Here is an 18789-nt window from a genome sequence, read left to right as displayed (position 1 = left end):
AAATTATTGTTGCTTATAAAAGGTTTTTTTTAATTGCTTTGTCTATGCTATATATACTTTACCCTAGGACCCTAGAAGGTCAGAAATGCGATTTTTTTTTATTAAATTTTTATGATTAAAATTTATAACATTTTGAACTGCTTACTTTCATGAATTGAACTACCATACCACAGATGGCGCTAAAAGAGCGCTCGGCTTCTCTGAATTTGAATAAATTTGACCTTGCTTTAATTTACCCTGTAAATAATGAAATCGCCAACAGCCTTCTGTGAGTACTTAATAAACGTGTTAAGATGATGTATGAATTGAACCTAATAGCACTGTGACAATAAATAATGTTATTTGTTACAGTTTAAATTGCTAGGCTAGGCACGCATAATAACTTAAAATATTCAATACCATGAACTTGACTGTGTATACTCCAATACAGCATGATGTTGCCTAATTAAATTCGGCTCATATCCATGAATAGCATATTGAAGATCAATACGCAATCAAGCTTTTAGGGTTTGTCACAAAAGTAATAAGGAAATTTGTCAGCGGCAGTTGCAAACAAGTGTGTGTATGTACATAAGAAATGCAGACTTTAGGCCCGGCTCTTGCTCATTCCCCCAGTCAGCTGGCATATTTTCATTCACTTTTTTTGGCCAATCGGAAATTTGGAGTCAGTTGCCAGTTGCCGCTCGCATGATTCACACGTAAAAAAAAATAAGTCGCGTCGCGTATTCGACACAGCTAACTGTAAATCTGAGTGCTCGTGCTGCATACGAAGCTGTGGAATTCGGTGGAACCCCTCAATATCAGGAAGCAGTTTTTGGTTAAAGATTAAAAACAAACAAAAGTATCTAATGTAAATATTTGTGCTATTTGTGGGTGATGACTCTGAAACTGTAACTTGCCACACACACAAACGAACACAACTCACACAGACACATTCATAACGTACATTGCACTGCTTCAAATTCGAAAGAGAAATTACACAATTTGCAAGTGGCTACAACAACAACAACTCACTGTCTGTCTAACTAAAAGTAGTTGGTTTGGTCAGTTTGAGTCTGGCCAAAGCCGGCGTTAAACTGCACAATTTACAGTGTATATTGTCGTTGTTGCTTTGGTGTTGCATGTCTGACGACTGGTCATGTCTATAAAGCGTTTCCCATAGGCGCATTATCAGAAAAACATATGTTGCCATCCGGCAAGTATGTGTCTTGTACAAGTCTTTTGTTTACATTCATTACTAAAGCTGAACGCTCGAGCGCTCGTTAATGGCGCCTTTCGGTAATGACAAACTACTTACAATAACCCAAAGTAAGAGCATTAATAAAAAGAGCAGTTTACCTCTGTTTATATTAAAGGGGTCAAGTGCAGGCATTCATCAGAGATTGCCAAATACGATGGGAAGCTAAACAAAATGATAATTGAAATGGTAAAGAGTACACTTAGGGTTTGTCCATGAAATACGAGATAAGTTTGTCAAGCATTGACAACTCCAAAAATAAAATAATAGTACGACTGTAAAACGAGTTTAGTGACGAGTTTGCCACAATTAAACCGAAAAAATTTGCAGATTTAAAAATGAAAGATAAACTGTAATTTAACTGCCAAGCAGTAGCCATCTGCTTTTAAGCAGTTCTCAACAGAATGACAAGCAGTTGCAGAAGAGAAACAGTTGCCAGACTGTTGTTTAACAGTGTTTAAACAGTTGCGGAAATTAAATTTTAGGTAAAATTCTAGCTTTAAAATTTAAAGAGACTTTTTTTTTCCAAAATAACCTAAAATGCGAGATCGGATTATTTTCTGGAAAAATGCTGTCACCCTTCGAGGCTTAAGGAACATCAGTGCTTGTCAAACATGAACAGTAGATCTTGTTTATTAAATGGCCATTTGAATGCCAATCATCTTTGCTCTTCGCACATTTTACAAACATAAACAAAAGAAGCAAACAAGTATTTGACACTTACTAATACAAATTTGCAAATATTTTTAACAGACTAACTTGTCGAAGTCATAAGGCTACAATATGTTGCAACAGTTGCTCACAAACTGTAACGGCTTCTGTTTGATTGCTGTGCTTGTTGTTGTTATTGTGGGCATAGCTTCTGCTTCCAACCAAGTAGATGTGGATGAAGACCTAAAACACTTAATAGGTCGCTGTCACAGAGATCAAGCTAGTGACGATGCTTACAACGATTGTATGAAAGAGGTATTCAACGATTTACGCGCCTATTTTACAACAGGTGAGTCGTTAAGGGCTAACTTAACTTAGGGGCCAACTAATGCCGGTCTTTGCAGGTGTGCCCGGTTATAACATTAAGCCCTTTGATCCCCATCGTTCATCGTTCGTTGAACTCCGTCGCGGTGATCCACATGGCCCCGGCAGCTTGAAACTGATTTTACGCAACGTTTCCGAGTACGGCTGGACGCGTTCCGAGGTGACAAAGTTTCACAGCGATGCCGAAGATCAGCGCATTGTCTATGCGCAATACTTTCCCGAGAAAAGTCTCGAGGGTCAGTATGATTTTGTGGCTAAAGTGCTGGGTACAGAGCTGCGACGTCAGGGTCATTGGAACCTCACACTATATGATTACAGGTTATCGCTATTTATGTTAAGCTTTCCTATAAAGATTGCTAACTAACGTTATTGCTTTGTAGCCAAACGACGAGCGTGCGACGTGTTGGTGCGCCAGGATCTCTGCTCAAGGTGCATATAGAGGTGGATCATATAGGAAGCATGGAGCTGCATATAGGCAATCTGCTGAAGGGTCAGCCATTGAATCAATTGGCGGACGGTGTCATCAACAGCATGTGGCAGTTGGGATTGCCTTTTGTGCGGCCCATGATCAACGAGCTGGTCAGCACGGCATTTACGGACATATTTAACGAATCTTTTCGATACTTTCCGCTGGAAAAGTTTCTTAGTCAGAATTAAGCTAGTTGATCAAAGAATTTTTATGTATATATTTAAAAATACGATTGTTGAATGTCGAATAAAAGAGCAAGGGTATGTGCAATCTAGACATCAGCTAGACTGCTAGCGACCAAATCATCTCGCAGTTCCTTCTTTGGCTGCTGAAGCGACGACAGCGCCAGGCTGCGTGCAAATATATTTCCGAGTGATATGACAACATAGCCGGAATTTTGGAATTGCTGCTCCACCGTGTCAAACAGCAGCTGATACGCTTGCTCAAGCTCGGGCGTTAGGGTGGCTAGAAAACACAGATAAGTCAATTAGCGAAAGATAAAATAAAAATAATATTAGTGTTGGAGATGCATACGTTTCTGATGAATTTGCTGCTTGTTCAGATCAAACATGAATCGCAAATAGCACAGCTGATTGTAGAGATCACGCTCAGAGTACTGGCGAAGCATTGAGCCGCTGTTGCACTTGAGGCAACGTGGACGCCGCATCTCGAGGCGTATTGAATAGCTTCTTGTATTGTAGTTGCAATCGGGATGATCACACACCAGCCAATTGCGGTAGAAGCGTTGCACATAGCTGCGTATGCACAATTGAAGCTGATTGCGAATGCTAACCAAATATTGCAAGGGCGATGTTTGGCATTCCAAATTGACACACTGCTGCAGCACGGGCACATGACTGCTATTGGCACCCGGTCGATAGGCGCTGGCCATCAACTGTTCCGTCTTACAGCCGACGCATTTGAATCGAAATGGTTCGCAGAGACGATAAAGCTGAAGCGTTGTCTTTTGCAGAGATTCCCCCTCGGCCTCCTCATTGCGCTCCTGCTGAACCCTGTTGAAAAAATGAACATGAATAAAAAAGGCAATAGTAGAAAGCAGACTCTGAGTTCACATACCGCTGGGCATTCTGCCTGTACTTGCTGGCGTCCATGCCCAAGCATTCGGCAATGCGACTCGCATCGGTGCCTTCCAGCACCTCCACCATGCGAGTGACCACGGGATGGATTTGATGAGCCAGATAGTAGTTGCTATCAAGCTTAAGCGTTTCACTGCCCTTCAGCTCGTCGAGATGGTAAGCGCGTTGCACAGCAGCATTTGTGCTTCCATCCAGGCAGATAACATATTCAACCATGTCGCCCTTTTTATAGCGTCGATTTCTTTCACGATTCATGCGCAGCGCCACTTGGACATGCGGTAACGAGGAGCTATTGGCATACTCTTGTGGAGCACGGGTCAGCTGCTTGGTGATAACATAGAGAGGCAATGGCACAGCCGACTCTGCAATTTGATCCTTAATGCGTCCCAGTTGTGCATGCACCGCCTCTAGTTTATCCTCCAATGGCTTTTCAGCGAGTACTTCATCGAGAACTGCCTTGCCCACCATCGCGGCCAATTGTGACCAATCGCGACGCACAATGTCCAATCCCTTATGCTCCTGCTCCCGCTTCAGCACTCCCTTGGCATTCTTGCTCAACTTGACCGCGGCATATTTTTTCTTTTTCAAGAGCAGCAAGCAAGCAAAGACACCATCGATGTCTAGTTCGAGCTGTTTGTACAGCTTGTTGACACTCTGCTTGATGGTGTGCCCGATCTTGTAGACCTGATCATAGTCCGTTATATTGGTATTGATCATTAGAGAGTCCGTATCACCGTAGACCACATCATAGTTGAGCTTCTGCACCAGCTGCTGTGTATTGACGAGAATCTCGCGACCCTTGTGCGTTACCAGCGCAGCCAGATGCTGTGCGAAAAATCGTGAATGGGAAAATCCCAGGCAACCGTACATGGAATTGGCCGTCAGCTTGAGAGCCATTTGTCGTATGTGATACTGCATCTGCAACTCGGGTGACAGATCCGGCACCGCCATCAATTTCTTAACCTCACGACGTGACTCCACCAAACGACGTAGCTGCAACGGCAGAATGCCAGGCTCTGCACTGGAATCTGGCAGCACAGGCAGCTGATCAGCATCATGTGGGTGATGCACCGTCGTAAAGCATATGTTGTACTCCTGTATGATGCTCGGGTACAGTGAGTTAAAGTCCATCAACAGCACAAACTTCTCGTACAGACCACGCATTGGTTCCAGCACTAATCCGCCAGCATAGGCAGCCTTTTTACGTGCTGCTCCAGCTGCTGCTGTTGTGTCATTGCTGCTGGCATCAGGATCTGTAGTGGCTGCAGCGCCACCACGACGATGTGGCTGTTTATCGGGCACAATGTAGTTCTTCTCGTGAAAGGCGTGCAGCAGCAGAAACTCATTGCGCTCGGAGCGACCACCTTGCAGTGTGCGTGTCATCGTATTGCCACAGATATTGGTAATCTGCAGAGCCAGTGGCATGATGTTCAGCTCGCACATCAGACGTAGCATGTAGGAGGCATCCTGCATCGTCAGCGATATGAGTTTGGTGATATTCTCGCCTGCAATAAAGGCAATTCATAAGTATTTCCATGTCAGCTATGAAATGTCACATTTAATACTCTTACCCTTCTCATACATCTCAAGCAGATCATCGGCATTGACGTCCATGCGCTCCGATTCCTGGAGCTTAAGCACCTGCTGACAGAGCGTCTGCAGATCATAGGATCTGGCGCGTATGCACTCCTCTGCCGAGCGTTTGACATCGCAAACCATGCGACCCACAAAATGATCTAACAAACGCTTTCCAAACGATTGGGTGAAACGCAGGCGACCCATGCGAGACCACTGCGGTATCTTCAAGGCGACTATCTGATCTGTGATGACATTCAGCTGGCAATCCATAGCATCAAATGTTACAATCAGATCGGCATCCATCTGTTGATACTGCGCCAGAAACCAGCTGAGTAGTGCACGCTCCGAGTCATGCTTGTAAATCTTTGTCGATTTGTACTTGGCCAGCTGCAAGCTCAGATCGAAGGGCCAACTGGACACGGCGGGACGTGTGAGGGCGCACATGTGGCGATTAAAGGCAGGCTGTGGCGCCGGTTTGTCGATATGAAAACGATTGTGCGTCAGCATTGAAATCATACAGATCTCGTTTTTTAGTGTCTTTGGATTCATGGAAGTTCGCACATTGAGTGCTAATAGTGTTATAGGCGGCGGAGGCGTTGGCTTGCCCTGTTCCAGCAATACTTCAACGTTCTTCGGCTCGCTGACTGTCAAGTCCGTCTTGCACCAGCTAATGGGTGCCGGATTAACATTAAAACCGCTAATCTGGAGCCAACATGGGCCTTTGATCTTGCGCTCCAGAAGAAAACGCTCCAAGGCATTTGTGGTGGTGCCAAAAATGTGCGCGATGGAATCGTATTTCTTGTTGGCCACATTTGGCGCTGCCTTCTTACCATCATAGTGGACTTCGAGGTAATCGCATGTCTGCGGCACATCGATGCCAATGGCGTGGTTTGCAAAGCTCTTGCTCACCTTGCGGGATCGAAACGTATCTAGCTTCAGTTCGGAGGCTATTTGAGTGTCAAACTCTTGGTACATATCGGCGACAGTGACTTTTTGTTTAGTTGGCTCCTTTGTGATGGGATCCAAGAGCTGTGAAAGAAGCAAGTTCAAATAGCTTCCTAATATAACAAAGCTCATTCATACTTACATACTGTCTGGGCAATAGATACAGCAACCGGTTAATGTTCTGCACACGCACACATATGGACTTGCCGTCGGCTGTACGGCCAAAGAGGAACACCTCGCCAGGCAGCTTCTGTGCATCCTCCCAGGCCTCCCAATACCAGAAGCGCAAGTGCTCCACATCGACAGGATCATTGCAATTGGCAGACTCCGCTTCACTCGCCAGCACTGATTTCTCAAAGTCATCGTCCATTTGGCATATGGACTCCCAGTTGTTAAGCAGCTTGCTCATATCATCTGGATCTGGTTGGGCAGCTTTCGTAGTACTTAGTTCAGGCTGGGGCTCTGGTTTCGGTTTAGGCTTTGATGCCGCAACCTCAAACTGATTTTCATCGTCATCCAGGCAACTGAAGTCCAAGTCGTTGTCACAGAACTCAGGCTCAGCTTTGTCTTCCGCCTTTATGGGCTGTTCATCCGTTTCCAGTAGCTTTTCCTGCTTTACATTAGCTGCAGTTACTGTTGCTTTCTTGTTGGGCAATACGGTTGCCTTTGGCTGCAATATGCGCTCCAGCATTTCATCATCGCTGCCGGCCTCGGCCTTCTTGCGTTGCTGCTCCTGCATTTTGATATTGCTCAGAAAGCTATTCATATACTCCTTTGCAGCGGCAGCATCAGATTTTCGGGTGGCGGACACAATCTTTGCTGGCGCAATGACCTTTTGCTGTTTAGGTGTTGTAGTAGTCGCTTCCCCAGTTGCCTCTTCCTTTATTTCGCCTAGTAAATCGGCCAGAATGTCATCATCCTTGACACTGTTCTTAACATCTGCTTTCTTTGGAATCGCATTGCTGAAGAGATTACGAATTGAAGCCTTGCCCTTGACAGGTTTCTCGCTGTCACGAGGCCGTTTCTTTGCAACGCCAGATTTCTTTTTCTTGGCATCACTCTGACCCTCTGCACCATCGGAGTATTCATCTTCATCCTCAAAGAAATCGCGTCCATCTTCTGCATATCCAGTGCCGTCTGTTGATGCAATTATTGTTGATGGTCCAGTTGGTTATACAAAGGTTTTTATAAGATTACTCACCATCTTCAATCCAATCACCGCCGTATTTCTCGTTTGCACGCTTGGCATATTCGCGTTCATCGACCACTTCGTACACATCGTCTACTTTATCCTCCACCTGGCATTTGTTTTTGGTACCTTTCAATCCTCTTAACCGTTCCAGCGCTGCAAATCGTCCATTTTTATCAATGCGTTGACGCTTGACACGCGGTCCAGCTATAAGAGATTCCATTGTTAATATATTTTAGGCTTTCAGCGACTTACTTACACGGTGAATCTGCCATTTCGGACACGAAAATAGCGCAACTTGCAATTGTTTCGGAAATGGCGGGAATTGGATAAGTGTGTACACAATGAAGCAACAAACACTAATACTTTTGGGGCTGTCATACCAGTATCACTGTTGCAAACTTAGCTATTTTATAGCTAGCTCTGGCTTTTTTCAGAGTTCTCTCTCTAGAAAAATTTCAAAATTGCTATTAGCTGAAAATCTGGCTATTTTAAATATAATTTCAGCTAAGTTTTGCCATTAATATATTTGTTAAAATTGTGCAGCACTACCCCCAAAAACAAATTTAGATACTTTCCAGCCAGAAACAGCTATTGTTCAACTTGGCAGCACTGGTGTGGAAACACTGTTTTCGGTCCCAAAGGTTGCCACTGTGTACAAATTTTCAGTCTAACAACATGTACCATTTTTTTTCAAATGACAAAACTGGTAACTTACAAATGTGCTACCTATTTTTTTGTTTGGATTTTTCTGCATTTTTTTTATATTCTTTTAAGAACATAATTTGTAACTTCTCTTCCCTTGGGGTGACGAACTTCAAACCTACTAAAAAAGTGGGCTAGTATTTTATCTGTTTTTCAAAGCAACTCCAGCTATTTTTCCCATGCATTCCAGTCAGAAATAGCTATTTATTCCTCTAAAAAGTTGGCAGCTCTGATTCGATATTTGACAGAGGCCGCCATTTTAGAGAAGAGCGCGTAAATTCAAATGAGCCCTTGTCTGAACTTAGTAAACTTTTTCTTGTTCATTACACTCATTTAGACTTGTTAATCAATTTACCAATTCGCCCTTAACGAAAAATTCATTTTGTTTGTTTTCTGTTATGTAAATATTTATTTTTATTGATCATGCATAATATTAAGCTTAAATTAAAATTTTTTAATAATATGTTTATAATATAATATAAATCAATTGCGTTTATATTTTGATTTTATAAAAGGCAGTTCCATATACAAATGTTTATTTATTTTTTATTTTTTACGCTTATAGATATACAATACATATGCAAGTTCTGGTATATACACATGCATACACTCAAACAGACTTACATAATATACAGTTACGTCAGATATATATTTATGACTATGCAAAAATTCATACATATTTACAATTTTAAAGAAAATATTATAATTTTTGTGTGTAGTCTTCAATATGGGTTGAAATTTAAAGGAGATTTGTAGAAATGCAAAGTTGTGAAAAATACTGATTGGAATTAAGGAAAATATTAAGTTGTGGATAAATTGTGAAAGGAACTGTGAAATTTAAAAGTCAGTCTTCCAGAAAAAGCATTATGATGATGTTATAACTTCAAGAAAGGGAGTTCAGGGAGAATGATAAAAATGTTTAGAGAGGAGAGAGAAAAAGAGAGAGAAATAGTAATTCCGATTTATGTTTTAGTAGAATGTGTTGGGTCTTTGAGGTATTTCAGCTATGGAGCATACATATATTGGTACATATTTCATAACAGATTCAAGCCAAAGACATGGCACAGATTTAAATTTAACTCAGGAAAATGTTTCCAAGTCTGCCAGATGCTGATCCATAGTAATGCTAAACATTTAACAACAGCAACAAAACAACAATAACGGTTTAACAAAGCAAGGCACACGCTATCTGGAACGATACAAAATAATGTAAATTTCGATAAGTGTATGAAAATATATTATATTCATTTTTGATAAATATTTACCTTGCCATCGTGCCTGCGCCCACATAGCTGGCACGCCCATTTTGAACGATCACACCACCTGCACCGTGGCAAAGGCGCTGAATGTGACCTTCTTGGGAAATTCGGGACCTGGTGAACCGCGCGTCTTGATAACGGGCTTCAGCGGCTGACGTGGCTTCAGCGACAGGAGTCCGGCGGAGGCGGCCAATTCGCGTAGTCGCTGGGAGAAGCCGCTGCCGCTGGAATTGCTGCCCGTTGCTGTTGTTGTTGCTGCACTATGATGCTCCAGACCAGCACAGTCCAGGACATCGATTCCATTGTTTGAGCGATAGACTTGCGCCGTGGCCGTTGGATAAACCGCCAGACTAGTTCCGCCCGTCGATGTGCCATTTGTTCCCACTGTTCCTGTTGTTGTTGTGGCTGCAGCCGCTGGCGTGATATAGCTGCAAAACGGATACAAAAAGGCAGTGAGAAATTTGATTCGTCAGATGAGCTCTGCTAATTGATTTATTTTTTATTTGCCAAAAACTTTGGGGTGTGAACAACGTTCACAAATAACCATATGGATTCGCCCATTCGAGATGCCTCACACTCAACTGTGAACTGCCAAGTGGCAACTCTTTAGACTCGTGGATTAGGTTGTTATTCAAATAAAACGCCCGCCCAGCAACAAGCTTCCACTGATCTTCACACCTGCAGACAGATTAACTCCCTTTTTCCGTCACTTTATTGGGCTGATTTATAGATATTGGAACTTTATTGGATTGGAAATTTTATTTTCAGTTAATTTATTCACCATCCCCGAAGCAAGCTGTTTATTTTCGTACTCTGCTGCAATTTTCAAAGCTGAATTGACCTCATAGATGCTAATTAATTTGTTTATGCCATCATGAATAGCATCGATCTTCGCACCACTGCTGTCGTAGACATTGCGCTACATTTTGGTCCACCATTAACCATGTTAGCCTATAGTATATACATCTTTAAGCTTTTTTCCTTTTATTTATTTATCTTCATGCTTGTTATTGTCAAACTCACGCAATACATCAATGAAATATGCAAATGAGTTCAAGCTGAGGTGATGGGCAACAACAACAACAACAACTCTACAGTCAACATTTTTTGAACAAAGTGTGCGATAAGCGTGAAGCGATGCGCTATTTATGTGTTATATTTTCATTTGCAAAAAATTATTATTATTGAATTAATATTGGAAATACCCAACAAGCTGTGCAAGCTCATTGAGCAATTTGTGTATTTTAATTAACTTGAACAACTTATTTTTATTTTTTAATAAAAATAAACTTCGGGAAAAATTTTAAGGTTCTACCCACATTTCTTTCCGCATTCACCTGTTTAAAATCGAACTAACAAAAAGTGGTTTAATTATATTTAGTTGCAACAGCAATGCAATTTTTGGCAGCCTTGCCTTAAAACATAATTAGCATAAACTGCCTCGTGCTTTACTTCCTCATGATGTCAACAATTTAATGTCAATTCATTTATTTTTAATTTTGATTTGGTTGTTGTTGCCGTGGACAGTCAATTGGCATTCACCAAGCAGCGTCGCGCAGTTGAGCGACAGGCGTTTAATGCATAAATAAATTAAAAATAAACCGTGTTAAATGAGGTTTTTATTTTTGTTTTTTTATTTCGTGTGAGTTTTGAATTGTTGCTGAACTTCAAATGTTGTTACTTGATTGTGAGTTTTGATTTAATTTATCGCATAATACTTGTACAATTGGCGACTTTAATTAACCCTTTCCTCCGATCCCCTCTTCAGTTTGCACCGAGATTTTAATCAACTGGGTCACAATCTAAAGTCGCATCATTCAAAGCATTTACTTCAATTATTTGAAATGGAAATACTTAATGGTAATGCTGCCTATGAGTTTCTCGTACTTGTACCTTCAATGTTCAATGCTTGAATGCCATGTGAATTCGTTTTTCATTATCAGGCAGTCAGAGATTTGAATGTTTCTTTTGTATTTGTTGTTGTGTTTTTTGTATTGTTGCATTGTTTTGTTTGCGGTTTATGTATATATAATTAAGCATTATCAGCATCGAATGAAAAACAGATGAGCGCGATGGTTTCATACTCATACCTATAGGTTGCATACAAAACAAATGCCTTTTTATTTGTTGTCTGTTTTGCTGTTGGTTTTGGCATTGAACTTTGCTTTGACTTTGAGTCTTTGAAGTGTTCAAGAAGTCATTATTAATTATAATATTATAAACATTTCATATATTGTTTCCATGCATGGAATGCATATGTGAGAAAATCTTTGCCTATTTTTCACACAATTTTCGTTTTTCAGTTGGTATTCAGATCGTTAATTTTGCAGCAATGTCAGCGAAAGTACGAGTATGAAATACACATCTATATAATCTGTTTGTGTGCGTGGACTTAACTTATTATTTATTTCAGTATTTATATTGTTTGCTTTTGGGATCCCAATTAAGTTGAAGTACTCTTGACAGACTTTTACTATCGCTTGAAATTATAGCATATCATCTTAAGCTTAAATTTTAATCTCTTGCTAATTTCGACCTAATTCTCAGCGCCTGTCACAAATTTTTTTAAACGTCTCGTTTGCTTTTGGTTATAAATCATCGTCGAGTTCGTAGCTTCAGTCTTTTGTTTGCTGCACAGCTCAATGTGGGCGTTGTTGTTGCTTTTGTTGTTGCGGCGGCTGTCGCAGTTGCCTTTCAAGTTCATAAATATGAAATTGACCCCAAGTAAGTAGTTGACTGCGCGAAATTGACTTATTTAAAAGCTGATGTGTAATTTATTTCGACAACGGCTTTTGTTAGTTTTTTGTTTGACAACAAATTAATAAAACCGATCTTACAATATTTGTGTGTGTACGTGTTGTGCATTGTGTGCTTTGTAAGCTTGCAGCCTGCGTGTTGAAATACTGAATATATTGTGTCACGAATTTTGCAGTTTGGCTTATTAAGTCGTCAACAGATTTGACAAATTGCCTTGCAAGTGCCGTGGCAACAAACTGTCTGTTGCCCAAGTCTTTTGTTTGCCTATTCATCTATTGGCAATTGCAGATGCTATAAGCAAATGGCAAGCAAGCATAGCAATTTGTCAATACGACTGACATAAATCCATCAAAGCTGCCACCGACAAAATCAATAACCCAGCTAAGCTAAGCTGAGCTAACTACAACAACAAAAACATATAAAAACATTGCATAATAAATTCAAATAAAAAGCAAAGCATTGCAATAAACAAGTGCCAACTTGGCAACGCAACGGGACGCGACTGAGAGCTGCCACAGCCGCTGCACTTGCTTCTAACATAATTACATATTTTGCTTACATGCAGTTGTATCTCAGTCTTCTTCTGGTTGTGTGGCATGTTAAGCAGCTGTGCCATAGACTTGCCGCATGGTCCGGGGTCTGGGCATGGGCCCGCAAAGTGGCAAAAAGACAAAACAAAAGAAGCGCCGCGCTGTGCCGCACATGCGCAGTTTCACATCCGCATCGCTGACTGCTGACTGCTGGCAGCGCTGCCTGCTACCTGCTGCCATGCGGCATGCGGCATGCTACATGCTGAATGCTGTAAGCACTATCTGCAGTACGTTGGCCAACAATTGCTTCATTTTGAGCCAATGAAAAGCAATTTTGATGCAGCAATTATGTGGCAGGCTACTTTGTGGAGCAAGTTTGCTGCTTCAGTCTTTTGTTTTGCATATGACAAAAATGTTGGCAGCAAGTGTCAAAGATTGCAGCAAACAGCATGCTGCACTGCCACAGGTGTTCCTTAAATTCCCCAATAACACTTTTTAGATTAGATGTTAGAGACCGTAACGGTTTGGTACAATCAAATATATTAGGTATTATAATTTTTTTTTTTTTTAATTTTTATATTTTTTGAATAATTTGAATGTAATTTATATTATCATTTTTTTATTACATAAAAAAAAACACAACAATGGGTTTTCTAGGATTTGTAAATAAAAACTGAATTTTAATACCTTCATTAAATTAGATTAGAAGTAAGAGTTTTAATAAGCTTTTATCATAAAATTTGAAGAGAAAAGATTATTTTGTTAACCACAAAAAGAATACCAACAATTTTCCGATTCATTCCAAAATGAATCCCAAGCCGATAGCGTGTTAATCTGACTTAACTCTGTTGTCAAATAAATTGAAACATTGTCATATTTGAACCAATTAAAAGAACAACAAGAAAACTTGTTATGCCTGTTGAGCTCAAGCCAGCTTACTGTTGTCGCAGCCTTATTTGTACTATACGAGTATAAAATATATACATATTAAAATTAGATGTGCTTAACTCCTGACATTTGGCATCCAATGAGGCCGAAAATGAGACAGAATCAACTTATGCAAACGAGTTTTCGATTTAATTTTTGTAAGATATTGGATATTTAACAGGGGCGTTTCTTGGTCTCAGAGACTTATTTTCTCAGTGGAAAAGTTATTAATGCAATATAGTGGCATTAAATGTCAAGGTTCTAAAGCGTAGAAGTAACCAAAAGTCATTAGCAACCGCAATTTGCAACAAACTTTATAGAAATCTCTAATTATAATTGAAAGAGGCCTAAAGCCGAATAACTGGCTGGTTGCCTATCTGCTCGCATGTTTGTCTGTCTGTTTGATTGCTCGCCAGTCATGCAGAGATTGACCGAAAGTTCAACTGCCTCACACATAGACACAACACAACACAAGAACAACAACAACAATATGGCAATTGAAACAAATCTTTCACACGTTCAAAATACGCCACAGAAAGTGAGTGAGTGCGAGAGAGACAGAGAGAGATAGAGAGAGAGAGTGTGTATGTGTGAGGGGAACATGTTGCAAGTGCCAGAGCCATTGTGCGTCGTCTGCCTTTCGCAGTGTCTGGGTAGCTGAGCACCCATTGAAATTGTTTATTGAAATCGATGATGAATGATTGAAAGTAACTATTAGTTGCCGGCTTCGTTGTTGTTTTTGCTGTTCTTGTTGCTTTGGCTGCTGCCGTTGTTATTATTGAATTTGATGTCGGAAGCAATTTACAAATTGTTTTCAAGACAGACGCCGTTTTATGCTTCATGTTTTAGCTTTCTGCGCAATTTCTTTTAAGCTTTTATCGCTTGTATATTTACGCTTGCTATTTCTATGCTTTTTACTTTTCATTTATTTATTTTATTTATGCATTTCCAACGCTATTGCCTAGAAAAGAACTGTAAGTTTGTTGCTTAAGTTTTTTGATTAGCTTTGTTTTAATTTGAAGATTCGAAGTTTCTTAGTGTGTTTCTCAAACTACACAGCAAGTCAACTTAATCATAAAAAATATTATTAACAACAATAACGCAAACATGATGTTTAACAATAAACAAAAGCATTCCACTGGACAGAGAAAGCTCAGCTGGAGTTTTGAGCTTCTCATTTGTTTAGCTTTATAATAATTTTGTGCTTGATATCAAAGCGGGGCGGTGTTTTGATAAGCGAGTGATTAACACTCTCCGCTAATGAGCACTCGAAACTAGTTTAAACAGATGCAAGCGTCTAATGGTGTGAAATGGCCGCCCAGAAAAGTCGTTGAAGCGTGCTGCTCACACAGAAACTCACACAAACACACACAGACACACATTAAGATGGAGCTTTACACTCCAGTTAACATCAATGAAAGTCCATACAACTTAAGATGGACAGCAGCATCTTTTTGTTGTAGCTCTGAAAGTTGATCGAACCTTGAAAATGATCAAACAATTGATGACTATATAAAGAATTAATGGAGAAACAGAAACAGAGATACAAAGAGAGAAAGAGAGAGAGAGAGAGGGATGATGCTTTAAAACAACACAATAACAATAAGAATAGCAATAACAATAACAATAATAACAAATACCTTAAGGTCTATCATTAAACAACAACAAAAGCAGCAGCAAGTGATGATCAAAGCGCAATAAGCAGCAACAATAAAATAAAACAAAATAAAATAAAAGCAAAGAAAAGAAAAAAGTTGCGCGCAAAAATCAGAGAACAGTTAGGCCAAGTTATTGTTGTTGCTGTGGCTAAGGGCCATGTCTTGGCTTTTATGAAGTAATTAAAGCGCATGAATTGGCCAATTGTCCAGAGCCAAAAGTGGCAGACCCCAAAGCATTTGAGTGCAAATCATGCGCCCATGATGTGAATTAATTACTGACCCAAAGCGCTGGAGACGAATACTTCGCCGATGTTAGCTGCCAGTTGCCGTTAAAGGCAGCAATTTGGTTGCATTTTGTAGCTACTGTGCCAAAAGATGCATAGATATGGCCTCCATCAGCTGCATCATCTGCCCCTCGGCTGTGTTCCATACAAAGCAGCTAGCAGCTTTTCAGAAGAACATGAAATTTCTAAAAACTTGACTAATTTTAAGACTTGACTAGAACTTAAATTGATCTGCAATGATGCTACTGAATGGTAAAGAAGTGCAACTGATTAATACTCATTGAAAATGGTATAAAAGGCGTTTAATATCTATGCACTTAGACCTGTCTTCCACGTGAGATGTAGAATTTAGCTTCATATGCTTTAGCTAAAGCAAAAAAAACCAAACAGTTACGATAATTACTTATACAATGGACTTAGATTTTGCTATAATTAGATTTTTATTTACTAAATAAATTATATTTTCCGACTGTAGGCATTGACATTATCAACTATCAGTTTAACTAGAATTTTAATTTAAGCTAAAGATAATTACATATTTAGTGTTATAAATAGACGAAAGTTTATTTTTGCATTATGACAAAAGTGTCACATTTTTCTCAACCATTTTTTTTTCTTATGAAATTGTAAGAAAATAAAAATATAATTTGAGCTTCCTGTTTTTACCGAACAATATAATAAATTAAGTTCACTATAACTATTAGAGCCAGATCAAAAAGATAAATGTTGGTCGGCTTACACGTTGAACTTGTTATCAGAAAACCGAAATCCAAACAACTTCCGCAGCTGTCGCGTGTTTTTGATCAAACAACAGACATCATTTAGCACTTTAAAATTTCAACAACAATAACGATAGTAAAGTGCACTTTCAGTACTCTCGACTGTTTATTCTGAGCACACGTACAGTAGAGAAATATATGTGGAGAGCGGAAGAAGTAAAAGTTGTTAAGCATTTTTCATAACTATAAATAAAAAACGCAGACAATATTAGTGTGCGTTGAGTGAAATTGAAAGTAAACATAAGTGCAGAGAAGTGTTGAGGCATGAACGTCAACATTGAATCAAACGAATCGATCGATTTGATTGAAGCCATCAAATGCATAGTTTTTATGGCCAGCCGGAAGTCAGTAAATATGACAGTATGTATAAGGAAACGATCTCTGTTTATTTTATTTTATGTTATCCATTTGCTTGTCTAATGAAAATACACGAAAGGCCAATAAAAAATGATGAAAAGTTAAAAGTCTATAAAACACAATTAACATTGTCGATGCGAGTATGCAATCAAATGGGAGAGATGGAAGATTCGCGAAACTGGAGACTCAGGTTGACTGCAATTCAATTCCAATGCAAAATGGCAAATAAATATGACATCTTTAGTGCGACATCATTTCAATAAAACTTGAGTTGTTTTCTTGTTTTCGTTTTCTCTTTCATAAGTCGCACTCAATCAATATACTCGTATTTGTTAAGCTTTTGTGAGATTTAAGAGTGTGTTAAGTGCGTCAAACTAATAACTATTACTAAACAGAAATGTTTCGAAATTATATACTTTACATTAGCACTAAGCGTTTCCATATTACGCAATGTATATTTAAATATATTTCAATTTTGAAACTGTTTATGTTAATCGCGTGGACGGCCGTCCACAGTAATATAAACTCATCAATGATCTCAGCTTTGCATACGATTCTGACTCAGAAAGTAGTTTCTGACTTTTGATGTCATATTTGTACTGAAGATGAGCACATGTCGACATCTATTGTAATGCAAATGCAAATGCTAAATGTTAAAAGCAAACATATTTAAAAACTTATATGTGATAGACTCCTCCTTGTCGTAAATTATTGGACTGGTTAGATTCATATTCGTAAATGATTTATAACACTCATATTCATATAAGATTTAAATTTTGTATTGAGTTGAGAAATAAATAGATTTATTATATTTTAGTTGACGGCCTTGCCGGATGACAAAGCTTATGGACTTTTGATTTATATTTGTAGTAAAAATAGTTAATAATATATATACAAACGATTACTATTTGTCAAATTTTTGTTAAGTTTTAATCATCAATTTAAATTTAATTATTTATTTTGTAATTGCATTTTCATCTTCTTTTTTTTAGCATTTGCTGTTCAAGTTCAAGAGTTTGTTCAAAAACATCCGTTAAGACGCTGCAACTATTGACGTTGTTGTCGTCACGCCCACTGTTTGTTGTCTGCCTGGGCTAGCCAACTTGAACTTTTGCTCACATCAAATACAGCAAACACAAACAACAACAACAACTCTTACAGGCAGCTAAAAAAAAACTGTGCAAACTGTCTGACTTACTGACTTTTCAGTTTCTCTGTCTGTCTGTCCGTCTGTCCGTCTGTCTGTTTGGCTGTCTGACTGCCTCCTGACAAAGCTGACTACTACTACTACCTGTTAACCCTGACTTTAGTCTTCAATGCACTTTTGACATTGAGTTGTTGTCGTTGTCGTTGATATTGCTGTTGCTGTTGCTGCTCGATGTTGTTGCTGATGTTGTTGTTATTGCAACATGGTCAAAGTGTCGCCCTGACATGTTGTGATGTTGTTCTTTCCTTGGCTTCAGCAGCATGTCAAAAGCAAAGTTTTGCCAGACTAAGGGATATCCTAGCTTCATTAAAGCTGCCTGCAGTTTTTGCTATACTCTCTGAACAGACTCTGTGTGTAAAACGAGATGAAAAACACTTTCCGTCTTTACGTCAAAGAAAACAGAAACCACAATGCACTTTGGGAAAGGCTGGCAGAGTCAGCGACATGCTTAGACTTACTGAACAGGAAGCCAAGCAACGGCAAACGAGTCACCAGAGTGTCGTTTGTCCGTCCAGCTGTCTGTCCGACTGTCCATCTGAATGTACGCGAATGTCTGCCTGGTTGCACCTACTAACATTATTATCTACAGTCAGAGGGAGACCTGTTTTGAGGGCATCATCGGGCCGAAGATGACAACGCAGACACTAGTCAGAGTTACTCTGTCTGTCTGTCTGTCATCATTCAGTTGGTCAAGTGGCAGAAAAATAAGTCAGTGTGACAAACAACATTCTCTTCATAGGGCCACCAAGTGAAGCCCCATAAAAAAATAAATAAAA

General features: G+C 39.5%; 3 protein-coding genes across 3 annotated transcripts in view; 1 reads left to right on the top strand and 2 right to left on the bottom strand.

Annotated features, from left to right (window-relative positions):
• The first annotated feature begins 781 nt into the window (after window positions 1–781).
• Window positions 782–3043, top strand: LOC117791635. Its single transcript, XM_034631440.1, has 4 exons — window positions 782–850; window positions 1991–2237; window positions 2293–2590; window positions 2653–3043. The coding sequence occupies exons 2-4, from the start codon at window positions 2021–2023 to the stop codon at window positions 2927–2929; spliced, it is 792 nt and encodes a 263-aa protein (XP_034487331.1). The 5' UTR covers window positions 782–850; window positions 1991–2020; the 3' UTR covers window positions 2930–3043.
• On the bottom strand, window positions 2947–7907 carry LOC117791634 (DNA polymerase alpha catalytic subunit). The gene is made up of 7 exons (XM_034631439.1): window positions 7810–7907; window positions 7563–7757; window positions 6504–7498; window positions 5410–6445; window positions 3819–5343; window positions 3276–3754; window positions 2947–3206 (listed from the first exon to the last, which is right to left on the bottom strand). The coding sequence occupies exons 1-7, from the start codon at window positions 7823–7825 to the stop codon at window positions 3013–3015; spliced, it is 4440 nt and encodes a 1479-aa protein (XP_034487330.1). The 5' UTR covers window positions 7826–7907; the 3' UTR covers window positions 2947–3012.
• Window positions 7908–9257: 1350 nt separating this feature from the next.
• Window positions 9258–18789, bottom strand: part of LOC117791615 (alpha-protein kinase 1) — a 47847-nt gene continuing 38315 nt past the window's right edge. The window contains exons 2-3 of the mRNA XM_034631417.1: window positions 9521–9942; window positions 9258–9444 (exon numbers count right to left, since the gene is read on the bottom strand). Coding sequence (XP_034487308.1) covers window positions 9570–9942 — 373 coding nt within the window. The 3' untranslated portion in view covers window positions 9258–9444; window positions 9521–9569. The remainder of the gene's footprint in view (window positions 9445–9520; window positions 9943–18789) is intronic.

The sequence above is a fragment of the Drosophila innubila genome, assembly GCF_004354385.1.
Source record: "Drosophila innubila isolate TH190305 chromosome 3R unlocalized genomic scaffold, UK_Dinn_1.0 2_E_3R, whole genome shotgun sequence".
Classification (NCBI taxonomy): Eukaryota; Metazoa; Arthropoda; class Insecta; order Diptera; family Drosophilidae; genus Drosophila; species Drosophila innubila.
This window is presented reverse-complemented; position numbering and strand designations above follow the sequence as displayed.

Coding starts and splice junctions, on each gene's coding strand:
- LOC117791634 (XM_034631439.1), bottom strand. Junction 6,446..6,503: donor ATCTATTGCCCAGACAGTAT/GTAAGTATGAAT, acceptor CTTCTTTCACAG/CTCTTGGATCCCATCACAAA. Junction 3,207..3,275: donor GCAGCAAATTCATCAGAAAC/GTATGCATCTCC, acceptor TGTGTTTTCTAG/CCACCCTAACGCCCGAGCTT.
- LOC117791635 (XM_034631440.1), top strand. CDS start 2,021: ATGTTGCAACAGTTGCTCACAAACTGTAACGGCTTCTGTTTGATTGCT. Junction 2,238..2,292: donor ACGCGCCTATTTTACAACAG/GTGAGTCGTTAA, acceptor CGGTCTTTGCAG/GTGTGCCCGGTTATAACATT. Junction 2,591..2,652: donor CTCACACTATATGATTACAG/GTTATCGCTATT, acceptor ATTGCTTTGTAG/CCAAACGACGAGCGTGCGAC.